General features: G+C 38.2%; 1 protein-coding gene across 1 annotated transcript in view; it reads right to left on the reverse strand.

The window, feature by feature from the left end:
* Positions 1-1,986: 1,986 nt before the first annotated feature.
* Positions 1,987-15,116, reverse strand: part of HAPLN1 (hyaluronan and proteoglycan link protein 1) — a 76,977-nt gene continuing 63,847 nt past the window's right edge. The window contains exons 4-5 of the mRNA XM_069590059.1: positions 6,356-6,658; positions 1,987-3,792 (exon numbers count right to left, since the gene is read on the reverse strand). Coding sequence (XP_069446160.1) covers positions 3,503-3,792; positions 6,356-6,658 — 593 coding nt within the window. The 3' untranslated portion in view covers positions 1,987-3,502. The remainder of the gene's footprint in view (positions 3,793-6,355; positions 6,659-15,116) is intronic.

Raw genomic sequence — 15,116 nt, forward strand, 5'->3', positions numbered from 1 at the left:
AACTTTACAAAATATAGGAAATGGGAGTTGGTAGGTGTTTACAATTTGAAGTCAACTGTATCAGAGCAAGGATGAGTTAAATGTCTTTTCTTGAAACAATGCATTTCTGCGGTTTGACACAAAGAAAAATAGCTAAGATTCTACAACTCAGAAGAATCAAGAGATACTGCAGTAACACAAAATTGACTTTTAATTTTTGTTTACCAGTTCATTATATCTTACAGAAAATGAAAACTTTTTTTTTTTTGGTAATACAGATATGGTTCTTCTCAGATTTGTACTCAGTAGGTATTAAATGCCTTTAAATACTGACTTCCTTTTAATCAGGTGGCTTAATAATGACTTTTGTATTTTTCATTTCTTTCATTGTACATCATTGCTGTGCTGGCAGTAGTGAGCTACGGTACAGTTAACTTCTCAACACGACTATGTCAGTTATCCACTGATCATTCTTTATGTATTCTATGCTGAGAATGAATAAGTGATTCCCTTTTCATCCTTCCCTCCTTAGTGGTCAACTACTCCTTGAGACCACCATATTCTTTGGAGCACTGAAATCAAGAAACCCAGTATGGCTGCCAGCAACCAAATTGGAATCTCCTTTGAGACTACTTCTAATTGCCAAAATAATAAGCGACTATATTATTGCATAAAATAAAACTTTAACAGGTACCGGCCCCCTTTCTATGAAAGAAAGTTTAAATTTACAAATACCATAGTTGACTAGAAATTACTGTGATAAAACATGGCAGCAGTTGGTAAAAGATGGCTTCCAGTGTTAATGTAACTAACTTGTTTTCATTCTTATACTGCCTTTTATAGGTATCATTTCTTCTTGTCTATTTTTTCAAATGTAGGCTTGTCAGTGAAATATGCAGATATACTTTGTTCCTTAAATGGGCCAAGTGTTAATTATGAACGAAATGATCAAAGCAAGATTTCCTAACCAGACTCCCATCTCATCCCTCTGTTGTTCTTAGTACCCAAGTCTGAGTAGCAATTGTTGAATTAGCCAGTGTTAGCCAGTGTTGTACCAACTTTCCATTAGGAACTGTGTTAGTATAACCTTTTTTTTTTAGACTCTCTCAGTGAAATATCTTGAGGAATGAAATAGGAAAATAGATATTTGGTGAGAATGGCAAAATAAGAACATTAAAAAGAAACTCTTATTCAAGGAGGAGTCCAAAAGGGTATGGGAATTCTGATCCTTTGGGAGAAGTCAGAAGATAAAAATTCTGCCCAGCAGTGTTCATTCTGTTAAGACTTTTTTTTTTTCCCAAGCATGGAAAAATGGTGTGCAGTCAGTATAGACTTTAGTCAGCTAACAGTCACTCCAAAGATGTTTATCAGCACCAATTCCTATACTAGTAAGTATTCAAAAGTTAAGAAATGTTACTATGCTTAATATTATAAAGGTAGAGTTTTGCAGCAATAACTGAAATTTGTATATCTGCTTCAGTAGAAATTCCTTTCCACTTGTACTTCCAATAATATTCTCGTAATGTGAGTAATAATCATTCAAGTATGGATTTCCTCCAGTGAGCTGAACCCACTTTTGAGGTACTAGAGTCACTGTTTTGGAGATAGTCCCTCTTTAAATAATATATTCATATTATCTTAGACCATTCAGGTATTTTTAATTTAGGAGTTTGAATTCTATTTGTATCAGCAGTGTTTGAGTTAAACTACACAATCTCTTTGGATTTATATTTTTGTACAATTTGCATATCCAACCTACTGTAAAAATGTGCATGCATACATTCTCATCTTTTAATAGTAAAGCATCTGAAAATTTCCAGATATGCTTTTGACAGAAGAAATAATCTACTTTTATTTACAATATTCTGCCTAGATAATGTATGAGTATAGTTATGGTTTCATGGACTTCCAATTGTCCTATACCTTCCACACACATAACTCTACATTTATAGAGTAAATTTATTAGAATTATTACAGAGCTTTGAAGGCAACCACAATCAATTCAGGAAACAGATTTATTTACTCATGTTCATGGGAGGAAAATCTACATAAAAACATTCATGAAAGCATATCAGCTATGTCATACTTGGATTATTATACTAAATCCCATTTATTAGAACTCATTGTGAAACAATGGGAAACCATGAAATGTAATTTGAATACAAATATTGGTCCCTGTGGGGTTTCAACACTCATAAAAATATAGGAAAACCGAGCTTTATTTAAGATTGGAGCTGCTAATGGGGAAAGTTGTTTTTTGAAGCTGGTCTTACCCTTTCATATAAAGCCCTGAAGATTTTAGTGTAAACTCTTTGACAGCTTCAGCATTTCATTTACGCCTAATGATGATCAGCAAGAAAGTGACATCCATCACTGTTCACATTTTCTATATGGAGAAAGGTTAAAACTACTTTGTTGACTTTTTCACCCAAACACAGGCACCAGTTGGACTTCCTAGTCTATATACAAATAGGAATAATAAGAATTCTGAAAGTTGGGTTCTTATTTCTTGGTTAGGCAAGTATAGTTATTTATTCCTTCTATGATTTAAATTTTTGTCATGTCATGTAAATAAGAAGGAAATATTAAATATTTTAAAGTTAATTTTATAGGACAATATCACTTCATAGGCTAACATAAAATCAAGCTGCTAAATTTTACAATTTTTCTGTCCAGCAGTTTATCTATATAACTGCCCTGAGTAGATGCTAAATGCTGCTTAGCAAACGGCCCTTAGAATTTAAATATAATTCAGTAAAGCTACTCAAAAGAAAACAGTTCTCAGGCATGTATAATTTTAATTAGAAGAAGGTAGGAATCTCTCATTGGTTAAATATGATCTGCTTATCTTAGTTTCATACTTCATACAAATGGGGGTCTTAAGGGGTTTTAACTGTGCTTGTCATACATTGGAGTCCATCTGCTTTTTTTTTTTTTGGTCAGAAAGGCAGGATTTTAAAGAGTAAAATATTCTGACTATTGGAGCTTTGAAATATTTTAGAAAAGTGTAGATTGTTCCCTTGTGAAACTAAGTGTTGTGCAACCTCTCAGAACCTCAGTTTATGTAAAGAAGCCTATATTTCAAATCTGTTGTCTCTAATCTGTTTATTGTAGTGCATTTCAAAATTGTACAAACGTGTAAAATTTGTGCTTGTGGCAGCTGCTGCTCTGAGTAGCTTTACTTTCCTTAGTTTAATCCTAGCAATCCTCAAGCTATTGCATGCCCCGATCATGAAAGGATACTTCATTGGGATGATGTAGCCGAAACAGTTTGGCTCTAAAACCTCCATATGTAGTGCTTCCCTTAAAATTATATTAATTTATAATATATATTGAATGATAATAGCTTTACAAAAACAAATTAATGAATTGGTCTTTATGAAAATGACTTTTTACAGTAAGTAAAAAAGGGTTATCACAGTTTTGGTAACTTGCATGAGTTCATATTGAAAAAAAAACAACAACAACCTTTCATTTCACATGTTCTTAATGACTTTCAAACTGACGTGCTTTAGGGTCACGCTCAGTTGTATGCTCTGAAGCAGTAGACACCATACAGCTTATGCTTTTTATCTGGGAAACCCACGAAGCGCACCGCAGCCTCGCTAGGACTGCAGCGCCTTCTTGGCCTAGAGATGGGGTAGCGGACACTGCCGTCCGCCAACCAGCCTGCATCGCAACGGTCATATCCCAGAAGTTTCCAGGCAGCGAATATCTGGCCCACTTTAGCAATCTGAGCACCATCATTGAGACAAGCCTGCACCGCTTCGTCGTAGGTCAGCTTGGTGGGGTGGATCAGGTAGTAAAATCGGCCTGCAGAGAGAAGGAAAGAGGGTCAGTGGGCCTGTCTGGAGCTTAGCCCAAAAGAGATGGAAAGAGCCTCAAATGGAAGTGTTTCTCAATGCGGGGGTATATAGAGCAGTGTCTGTAGAGGTTCTGAAACAGGCTAGTCAGTTAAAGGCAGTAACCCTAGATCTCTCTCCATTAAATTAGTTTTTTCCTTGCCCCTTAATGTGTGTTCAGACATGCCCTTTTAGAGTGGTGAAAAAGAAAAGGGAAATGACAGATGCAGTCTCTGTTAGCCAATTAGTGGCTAAAAGGGCCCTTCTGTGGCATTAGAGAAGACAGAATTCCATGTTAAAAGCAAGAGCTATTTAAATTCTAGCTGTAGCAAGACTGAAGCCCAGCACAAGTTTCTGGAGAGCCAAAATTTGAATGTGAAAGGATCAAAAAACATTCCTGACAGAAAAGTCCATTTAAAAAAAATCAAAAGCCCTCAAGTCCTTTTCATTACAGGTATCAATAAGGCATTATTCTTATTCAAAGACTACAGTATGAAAATGCAAAACATACAGGAAGTCACTTGCCATAAATAGTGCGGACTTAGAATGTGAACCCAGTCTGTTCACTCACTAGCAGAGAGGAAAGGAGTAAGTTGTTTTTTCCAACTTCCCTCTGTGGGAGCTCTGACACCTAACCATTTCTTGATTTCACAAAAAAGAGCAAGTTAGCCTCAACCACTTACCTCAGTAGTGTTCATTACCAAGATTCCTTCAATTTGTACTAAATATGCATAAAAAGTATAAAACATGACGCTGACTAACTAAAGTCACAGGCACCTACCAGTGCAAGATTTTCTCAGACTTTTAGTTTCAGGTGGAATAGGATCAGACTCTTACCAGGTTACACACTGTCATGTGATACCCTCCTGAAAAGTGAAAGTCGCTCAGTCGTGTCCAACTCTTTGGGAGCCCATGGACTATACAGAATACTGGAGTGGGTAGCCTTTCCCTTCTCCAGGGGATCTTCCCAACCCAGGGATCAAACCCAGGTCTCCCACATTGCAGGCGGATTCTTTACCAGCTGAGCCACAAGGGAAGCCCAAGAATGCTGGAGTGGGTAGCCTATCCCTTCTCCAGTGGATCTTCCCGACCCAGGAATCGAACCAGGGTCTCCTGCACTGCAGGTGGATTTTTTACCAACTGAAGTATCAAGGAAGCCCTGATACCCTCCTGTCTCTCTTCAAATATAGATTATTGAAGTCTAAATTAGTGCTTGTCAGTTCTTTCTAGACTAAAAGGGTATAATTTGGAGAATGGGTAGTGGTCACGGGAGCATTAATAGAGGGTTAGCTCTATTACCTGTACCCGAGGCTGGCAAACTATAGCACATGAGTCCAATGAGGTTTTATTAGAACACAGCCACAGCCATCTGTTTAAGATTGTTCGTGGTGGCTTTTGTGTTGTAGTACACAAAGCTACTCTTGCCTGGAAGATCCCATGGGCGGAGGACCCTGGTAGGCTGCAGTCCACGGGGTTGCTAAGAGTCGGACACGACTGAGTGACTTCACTTTTACTTTTCACTTTCACGCATTGGAGAAGGAAACGGTAACCCACTCCTGTGTTCTTGCCTGGAGAATCCCAGGGACGGGGGAACCTGGTGGGCTGCCGTCTATGGGGTCGCACAGAGTCAGACATGACTGAAGCGACTTAGCAGCAGCATACAAAGCTACATGAAGCAGTTGGAACAGAGAGCATATGGCCCACAAAGCCAAACATATTTACTGTCTGACCTTTTGTTGATCCCTGATTCCTTTCTGTTTTCCCCATAGCATATCAACAGGCAACTAAAATGTAAAATAATGGGACCTGGGCCAGCCTCATGGGTTTGCCACCTGCACAGTTACATTGGGCCTTATGCTTGATTGAATGTTCTACTGTGTCATCTTAAGATTTTTAATAATTTTTTTTTAACAAGGAGCCCACATTTTCATTTTGCACTAGGCCCCACTGTCACATCACTGGTTCTGGAAGAAGCAAGATAGGGTTGGGAGTTGTGCTGAATTCAACTGATCAGTCATCAGTACCGATGCAACCTGGATCTCTCACTTCTGCTTTTGCCTCCAGTGTTATTTCTACTTAATTTTCTTGCAAAGTTCTCTTAATCAGAGCTCTCTCTTTATCCAAGCTCTCTATCCTAAGCTTTGCTGATGATCTATGAATAAATTGACACTGTAATTTAAAGAAGAGCATGACACTGATGCCATCCTTACTTCAGTGGAGAGATCTATATCCTATGGAGGGCACACAGTGGCAGCAGCATCTTTGGCAGTAAGAAAAAGACTCCATAAAGCATGACAAACTATTTTACAGCAACAGTTGGATGCAATAAAACCAAATAATCATGGAAATATGTACTTGTGCTTGGTATCTGTGTGGATTTTTAAAAATTATGATATTACAGAGCTTCTTTTATATGAAGCAATACTTCAAAGATTTTTCTTTTTTTAAGTAGATAAGATTAAAATTTCAATGTCATATCATAGTATGTATTGGTCTCTGGGATAGCAAACAAGGTAGTATGGTTAACATCTTACCATTGAAGTTGGATGTAAAACAGAAGACATCATATCTGCTTTTATCTTTGTCCCAAAACCCGTAGTTCCTGACGCCAGGCACTGTGTTCTGGCCTCCACAGGGTTCTCTGGGTTTTGTGATGGGATATTGCACAGACCCATCACTGAGCCAGCCAGCGTTGCACCAGTCCAGCCCACTCCGCCAGGCATCATACAGCTGATCAAAGGAGGCAATCACAGCATCCTGGTCCAGACAAGCCTGCTGTGCCTCATGAAAATTGAGATTGTAGCGCCCCAATCTTGGAAAATAAGGGAACACTACACCTGTCCAAAGGAGAAAGCAAGGACTTGTTAGTGGCACAAATAGTAAGAACTATAAGCAAATCCCACTTGGGTGGGGAAAACAGAATCACCATCAGATGAAATAGCAGCTTTTTGTTCAATTTGCAGTGTTTTCTAATGGTCCCATTTCCCTTCAAATAGACTCTCAGCTCTGAGCATTTCACAATGAGCTATTTGGTCTGGTAACTTCAGTGATTTACCTGTTTTGCTAAGCATTCAACTCAAGCCTCATAATTCTCCTTTCTGAAATGATTCATCTGCAAATTATAGTTTTCAAGTTGCCCTCCCGGTGAACTTTGCATATCTAACAAAAACCTAATTAAGAAGTCTTATTTCATATTAATAGGGTAATTTTTTACAGTGAGGCACTTCCATAAAAAGCATCCTGGCTCTTTTATTCATTTGTCTCAGCTTTTACTGTAGCTTAACTTAATCTTATTTTTTTTCTCTCCTTGAACAATACAACAAAATAAGAGCTTTCATTTTAAAATATTTCTATTACTATCTTTTCAGCTTCTGTATTCATGCATTGCAAACTGAAACTAAGCTTTTCTAAACATTGATATTGCAAATAGAAAGCAAAAGGCTTTAGAAGCTTGTCCTATACAAGGTAGGTACAAAATAGACATCTGCCAAAGAATTAAATATTTTAGAGGACAAAAACCCTTAGTAAATGTAGCACTTGGTGAAGATTTGGCACTTGACTTTGCCTGGGAATATGCAACAGTTTTCCAAAGCATTTCTTTAGGCTGGTTCAAATCAGATTATTACGGGAGGTGACTGAGCTGTCTCACAACTTTCTGCACAGTTTCTTTAAAGAATAAGGGTTGCATCATAAAAATGCAAAGTTGTATCATTTGTTGGACTTTATGAAGGACCACTGAGTCAAAATGTCTCCTCCATGGTTGCTAAAAGAAAATTAATTTTGCCTTGAATTTTTTATTATAATGAGTAATAATTCATATTTTAGCATGTGGAATGTAAAAAACTGTCTGACTCACACAGTAATTTGGTGGATTATACCAAATGTGCTATTTTACGAGACTGCAGACCCTGTGCAAAATGATGCACAATCTACTAAGGAAATGTTCTCTTTTATCAATTGTCCTGGAATATTCTACAGGAAGAAATTTCAAGAGCCTAAATCAAGTCATGTCCACTGAAGGCCTCTGCAGGACACATTTGTCCCTGCAGGGCAGTCCAGCTGGCATCATCCACTAGAGGCAGAGATCCAGGAAGGCTTCCTGATCTCATCCTGCCTTCTCAGGTTCTTGGCTGAGAGATCTGTAAGCTGACTTGAAGCCAAAAGTAAGGAGGAAAAGACTCTCTTGGTTGCCTCTGCCCCCTGTAGAGATGAGGGGATGGGGGTGGGGAAAGCCTGGAGGCGACTCCTTCTAAGAAGGGTTGTGCCCAGGCATCCAACTAAGAGCCCAGACAGCACTGAGGAGACGCTTTAGTGTTCCCAGTCTCCTCACGCTTTGCATCCTCTTTTCTCAGCATGCCCAGGAATGCCAATGGAAAGGAAAATATTTCATTTTTCCAGGAGAGCTTTCCTTGGCAGCTAGACCTTAAGTGAGAGAAAATCTCAACGTATACAAACCTAGATTCAACCATTTAGGTTGAATTCCATTTCCCAAATAGCTTGAGATGGTAACAGTGGAGAAAGAAGGCTATTTTAATTTGTAATAGTTTTAAAGACCTAGGCAACCTCTCAAGTTTTAATTCACCAGACTGATTTGGTGAACTCCCATAGACATTGTGGAAATTTTTTCTTTAGTCATTTGTCCTTGATTAACCATTGAATTATGTTTGATTTAGTTCCCAAAACGGTGTAATATATTTTTTAGTTCCTTTTACATTTAACATAATTTTATGCAATCATTTCTCAAAGTCAAAGTGTAACCCTATATTAAAATTTCACCTTTTTTCAATGGTGAGAGTAAATGGTCAACTTACAGTAACTCAAAAAATTTACTTAGCAGATTTTGATCAATGTTTGATGCTGGAAAGAACAAATTCCAAGTAAATCAAGATCAATTTCCACATCCTCACCAACATTTTAAAAGTTTCACTTTATTGTACACATTTCAACAATCAGATGTTTTGTACAAGTGGGGGCATTTCTGGAACATGTTTGTTAGTATTTATTTATTTACTCATTTTACTTCCAGCTAGTTGAGATTTCAACATCTAAGACTATAACTGCAGAAACTTTCTTGGCTCTGTGGAAAAATGTGAAATTCCTACAGTTGAATTATGGAGCAAATGGTGATTACTTTCATCCAGCATTACAAAAATAAGAAAAGTTAAACTTTCATGAGTGAGAAAGAAGGGTATATGATTATTTTCCAAGTATGATTATTTTATACTTATATGTCAAAATATAATCAAAAGCTCTTTACTTTTCCCTGAAAGGCTGGTATGCATTACTACAAAGGGGATTCATAAGAAATATCCATCACATGGAAAAGGATAATATCAAGTGATGTGAGTAGTTTAGTGAATTGAAATATGTTTTAAAAGCACATTCTTTAAGACTTATAATTGCACAGTCCAGTTCATCTTAGTTGTTGGCAAATATCAATTTGTTGGGTATGTGAAAGATTTTCATGCCATCGTGCATATTAAAGCTAAAGGAAATTTCAGTAACTCCATAAAGTAAATATTTTTAATAATAAAAAGGTAGAGGCCATGCAGAACACTTTTACTTTCCACAGTATCTCTCAGAATGCCTTTCAGTGTTACATACATATATGAAATTAGCTTTCTATTTCTAAAAGTTCTCAGATCATATTTTTGTGAATTGGCCCCATTTTCATGAGTGGAAGACCAATAATACAGTGGAAGATTAGAAGTACAAATATGTTTTTCATATCATTATCTATATATTTATTGATTGCTCAAATGAATTCTGTAAGCCAAGCTACTCATGAATTTCTGGGGACACTCTCCTTGTTATATAAGGCTTATCTCTTGCTGGATGTTGTTTCTAGCAGTGTGGATAATTTGGTAGTAATCAGAGGGCTTTACCCTATCCAAGATTCTACATGAAAAAAATTATGCTTCCACAGCTAATTCCAACTCATATGTAGGTCAGTTTTTCAAAAGGGTCTACTTTAAAAAGAAAAATCAGTGTGATTTGAAATACAGACTTTGAAATACAACTAAGAGCAGGCATTATACTGAGTACTCTAGGATACCTTGAGTTTGGGGTGTGGTGTCTTTCTGCAAAAAGTCTATGATTGTATGTGTGTACACACACACACACACATATAAAAATACGACTCCAAGACAGAATGCTGCTGCTGCTGCTAAGTTGCTTCAGTCATGTTCGACTCTGTGCGACCCCATAGATGGCAGCCCACCAGGCTCTCCCATCCCTGGGATTCTCCAAGCAAGAATACTGGAGTGGGTTGCCATTGCCTTCTCCGCCAAGACAGAAGAGAATCTTATAACTACAAACCATGCAATTTTGGCATCTTGAAGTAGAACGATTTTTTTTCTAATTGGGAAAATTCTTTGAACGACATAGCATTTAATCTGGTATTAAAGGGCCAATATGATTAAAGGCATTGTACAATTACAGTTGGAAAGGCAGCTTAATTATGACATTTTAAATGATACACTTCCTTGGTCTTATTTATGCATGTTAGAACATTGACAAGGAGCATAAGCAGAACTTGCCTGACTGCGTGATGACCCTATGTAAGCATGTAATTGATAGTGAAAAAAGGTCAGAACCTGGAATAAGATCTAGTAAATGATTACCACAAGGTATCTCTTCTGCTGCATGTGGTTTACCATAGCCTTCCAATTCTTATGTATATAATTGCTGCACTGTGATCATTTATCCAAGACTCAGATAACCATTATATCTACTACTGTAGGCAGGACTCCCTTAGAAGAAATGGAGTAGCCATCTGGTCAACAAAAGAGTCCGAAATGCAGTACTTGGATGCAATCTCAAAAATGACAGAATGAACTCTGTTTTCAAGGCAAACCATTCTATATCATGGTAATCCAAGCCTATGCCCCAACCAGTAACGCTGAAGAAGCTGAAGTTGAACGTCCTATGAAGACCTACAAGACCTTCTAAAACTAACACCCAAAAAAGATGTCTTTTTCATTATAGGGCACTGCAGTGTAAAAGTAGAAAGTCAAGAAACACCTGGAGTAACAGGCAAATTTGGCCTTGGAATATGGAATGAAGCAGGGCAAAGACTAATAGAGTTTTGCCAAGAAAATGCACTGGTCATAGCAAACACCCTCTTCCAACAACACAAGAGAAGACTCTACATATGGACATCACCAGATGGCCAACACTGAAATCAGATTGATTATATTCTTTGCAGCCAAAGATGGAGAAGCTCTATACAGTCACCAAAAACAAGACCGGGAGCTGACTGTGGCTCAGATCAGGAACACCTTATTGACAAATTCAGACTTAAATTGAAGAAAGTAGGGAAAACCACTAGACCATTGAGATATGACCTAAATCAAATCCTTTATGATTATACAGTAGAAGTGAGAAATAGATTTAAGGGCCTAGATCTGATAAATAGAGTGCCTGATGAACTATGGATGGAGGTTCATGACATTGTACAGGAGACAGGGATCAAGACCATCCCCATGGAAAAGAAATGCAAAAAAGCAAAATGGCTGTCTAGGGAGGCCTTACAAATAGCTGTGAAAAGAGAAGTGAAAAGCAAAGAGGAAAAGGAAAGATATAAGCATCTGAATGCAGAGTTCCAAAGAATAGCAAGGAGAGATAGAGCCTACCTCAGTGATCAATGCAAAGAAATAGAGGAAAACAACAGAATGGGAAAGACTAGAGATCTCTTCAAGAAAATTAGAGATACCAAGGGAACATTTCATGCAAAGATGGGCTTGATAGGAGACAGAAATGGTATGGATCTAAGAGAAGCAGATGATATTAAGAAGAGGTGGCAAGAACACACAGAAGAACTGTACAAAAAAGATCTTCAAGACCAAGATAATCACAATGGTGTGATCACTCATCTAGAGCCAGACATCCTGGAATGTGAAGTCAAGTGGGCCTTAGAAAGCATCACTACGAACAAAGCTAGTGGAGGTGATGGCATTCCAGTTGAGCTATTTCAAATACTAAAGATGATGCTGTGAAAGTGCTGCACTCAATATGCCAGCAAATTGGGAAAACTCAGCAGTGGCCACAGGACTGGAAAAGGTCAGTTTTCATTCCAATCCCAAAGCAAGGCAATGCCAAAGAATGCTCAAACTACCACAAAATTGCACTCATCTCACATGCTAGTAAAGTAATGCTCAAAATTCTCCGAGCCAGGCTTCAGTGATATGTGAACCATGAACTTCCTGATGTTCAAGCTGGTTTTAGAAAAGGCAGAGGAACCAGATTAAATTGCCAACATCTGCTGGATCATGGAAAAAGCAAGAGAATACGAGAAAAACATCTATTTCTGCTTTATTGACTATGCCAAAGCCTTTGACTGTGTCGATCACAATAAACTGTGGAAAATTCTGAAAGAGATGGGAATACCAGACCACCTGACCTGCCTCTTGAGAAACCTATATACAGGTCAGGAAGCTACAGTTAGAACTGAACATGGAACAACAGACTGGTTCCAAATAGGAAAAGGAGTACATCAAGGCTGTATAATGTCACCGTGCTTATTTAACTTACATGCAGAGTACATCATGAGAAATGCTGAACTGGAAGAAACACAAGCTGGAATCAAGATTGCCGGGAGAAATAGCAATAAACTCAGATATGCAGATGACACCACCCTTATGGCAGAAAGTGAACAGGAACTAAAAAGCCTCTTGATGAGAGTGAAAGAGGAGAGTGAAAAAGTTGGCTTAAAGCTCAACATTCAGAAAACTAAGATCATGGCATCTGGTCCCATCACTTCATGGGAAATACATAGGGAAGCAGTGGAAACAGTGTCAGACTTTATTTTTTTGGGCTCCAAAATCACTGGAGATGGTGACTGCAGCCATGAAATTAGAAGACGCTTACTTCTTGGAAGGAAAGTTATGACCAACCTAGATAGCATATTAAAAAGCAGAGACATTACTTTGCCAACAAAGGTCTGTCTAGTCAAGGCTACGGTTTTTCCTGTGGTCATGTATGGATGTGAGAGTTGGACTGTGAAGAAAGCTGAGTGCCGAAGAATTGATGCTTTTGAACTGTGGTGTTGGAGAAGACTCTTGAGAGTCCCTTGGACTCAAGGAGATCCAACCAGTCCATTCTAAAGGAAATCAGTCCTGGGTGTTCATTGGAAGGACTGATGCTAAAGCTGAAACTCCAGTACTTTGGCCACCTCATGCGAAGAGTTGACTCATTGGAAAAGACTCTGATGCTGGGAGGGATTGAGGGCAGGAGGAGAAGGGGACAACAGAGGATGAGATGGCTGGATGGCATCACCGACTCGATGGACATGAGTCTGAGTGAACTCCAGGAGCTGGTGATGGACAGGGAAGCCTGGCGTGCTGTGATTAACGGGGTCGCAAAGAGTCGGACATGACGGAGTGACTGAGCTGAACTGAGGTGGAAATTGTCAAGTCCTTCATAGTGTCTGTTCTTAGCAATCATGATTCGTCAGATTTTATTCTATGATGGTACTGTGGCTATCGTTAAAATTTTTGTATTTTTATTTTTTAATGAATTCTTATCTCAAGTTGAAATATATAGGTAAAATAATACCCTGGATTTTTCTTGAAAATTATTCAGTGGGTATAGCAGGCTAAAGTAAGATTGGCTATCTGATGACACTTTTTGAAGCTGGATGATTATATATAGAGACACATTATACTCTTCATCATAGTCTTTCTCCTCTTTCAAACATTTGAAATTGGTGATAATGAAAAGTAAAAAAAAATTTCTCCCACCCTATTGCCATGCTGAGCCTTAAATCAGTCAAACTGGATGCTAACTACCTGTGGCATCTGTTACTCACATTTTGGCCTTTGAAGAGTTTCTCCTTCAACCTGTGAGGTTCTCTTTCCCATTTTGTCATGCTATCTATGCTATGAAGGTACAAAGTTCACCTCTCATGGTCCATATCAAGTGTCTCTTCCTTTAGAGTGCTTTCCATTGCATGGCCCTTCCTTTGCATGCAGACTTTTTTGTATTGAAAGTATAAACCCATTGTATCAAACATTCACTCACTTATAAACTATTTACTGGAGAAGGGAATGGCAAACCACTTCAGTATTCTTGCCTTGAGAACCCCATGAACAATATGAAAAGGCAAAAAATATGACACTGAAAGATGAACTCCCCAGGTTCAATAGGTGCCCAACATGCTTCTGGAGAAGAATGGAGAAACAACTCCAGAAAGAATGAAGAGATGGAGCCAAAATGAAAACCATGCCCAGTTGTGGATATGACTTATGACAGAAGTAAAGTCCGATGCTGTAAAGAACAATATTGCATAGGAACCTGGAATCTTAGGTCCACGAATCAAGGTAAATTGGAAGTGGTCAAACAGGAGATGGCAAGAGTGAACCTTGACACTTTAGGAATCAGTGAACTAAAATGGACTGGAATGGGTGAATTTAACTCGGATGACCATTATATTCCATTTAGCAGGTGAAAAGTGAAGTTGGACAAGTTTGCAAATATTTACCAAAAAAATGTGATTAGAGTTACAGTAGAAATCTGTGGTCTGAGAACATCATAGCTGGGGGTGGAGGGGATAAGGCTCAGGGTAGCATTGGTCTTTGATCTTATTTTTAAAGGATTGCATTGTCTCCAGTTGTTCAGAAATGGATTCATGTAGATAATGTTAAATGTGGAAATGTCAGTCACTTTAAGGCAGATCCTCTCGTTAATGACTGTTTCTACTCTTCCTATAGTACACAAGAAGATGGAAAAACACTGCAATGAAGGGGATTTAGCAGCTGTAATAGACATACCAATTAACGCAGTATGACTAAAAGACAGTCCCTTGATCGTCTCCCAGATAACTTTGGGGCCTTTAAGAATCTTTAGAAAGCTTCAGAAGAACTGAGGCTGTCAAACACCAGTGCCTTTCTGAAACCTCTACTCTTTTACTACAACAGAAACTTTCTCCTTACTGCAAACCCCCAGATCATAGTAGATAAAAACAATGACTTCACTGAGGGCACTTGAAATCAAATTCTAGTCCTAGCTCTTACTCCTAACCATGTTACCTTTGGAAAGGAGTTTTCCCTAAGTTTCAGCTGTCCAGGGGCATTACTGAAAGTGAGCAAAATAAATATGGATATGATTAGAGCAGTTTGTACCTACTTACTTTAACAAGTTCCACCTTATTTTAAAGTTCTTACTTTTGAAAGTATCTTAGAATCTTTAATGGATTGTAAGATTGCTGAATGAAAGGAACCATGTTTTAGAATTTTTTGTTTCTCATGGTACAAAAACAGCACTTTAAAAAATATTTATCAATTAAATTGGTTTCTT

The sequence above is a fragment of the Ovis canadensis genome, chromosome 5 (assembly GCF_042477335.2).
Source record: "Ovis canadensis isolate MfBH-ARS-UI-01 breed Bighorn chromosome 5, ARS-UI_OviCan_v2, whole genome shotgun sequence".
In the NCBI taxonomy this organism is placed as follows: domain Eukaryota; kingdom Metazoa; phylum Chordata; class Mammalia; order Artiodactyla; family Bovidae; genus Ovis; species Ovis canadensis.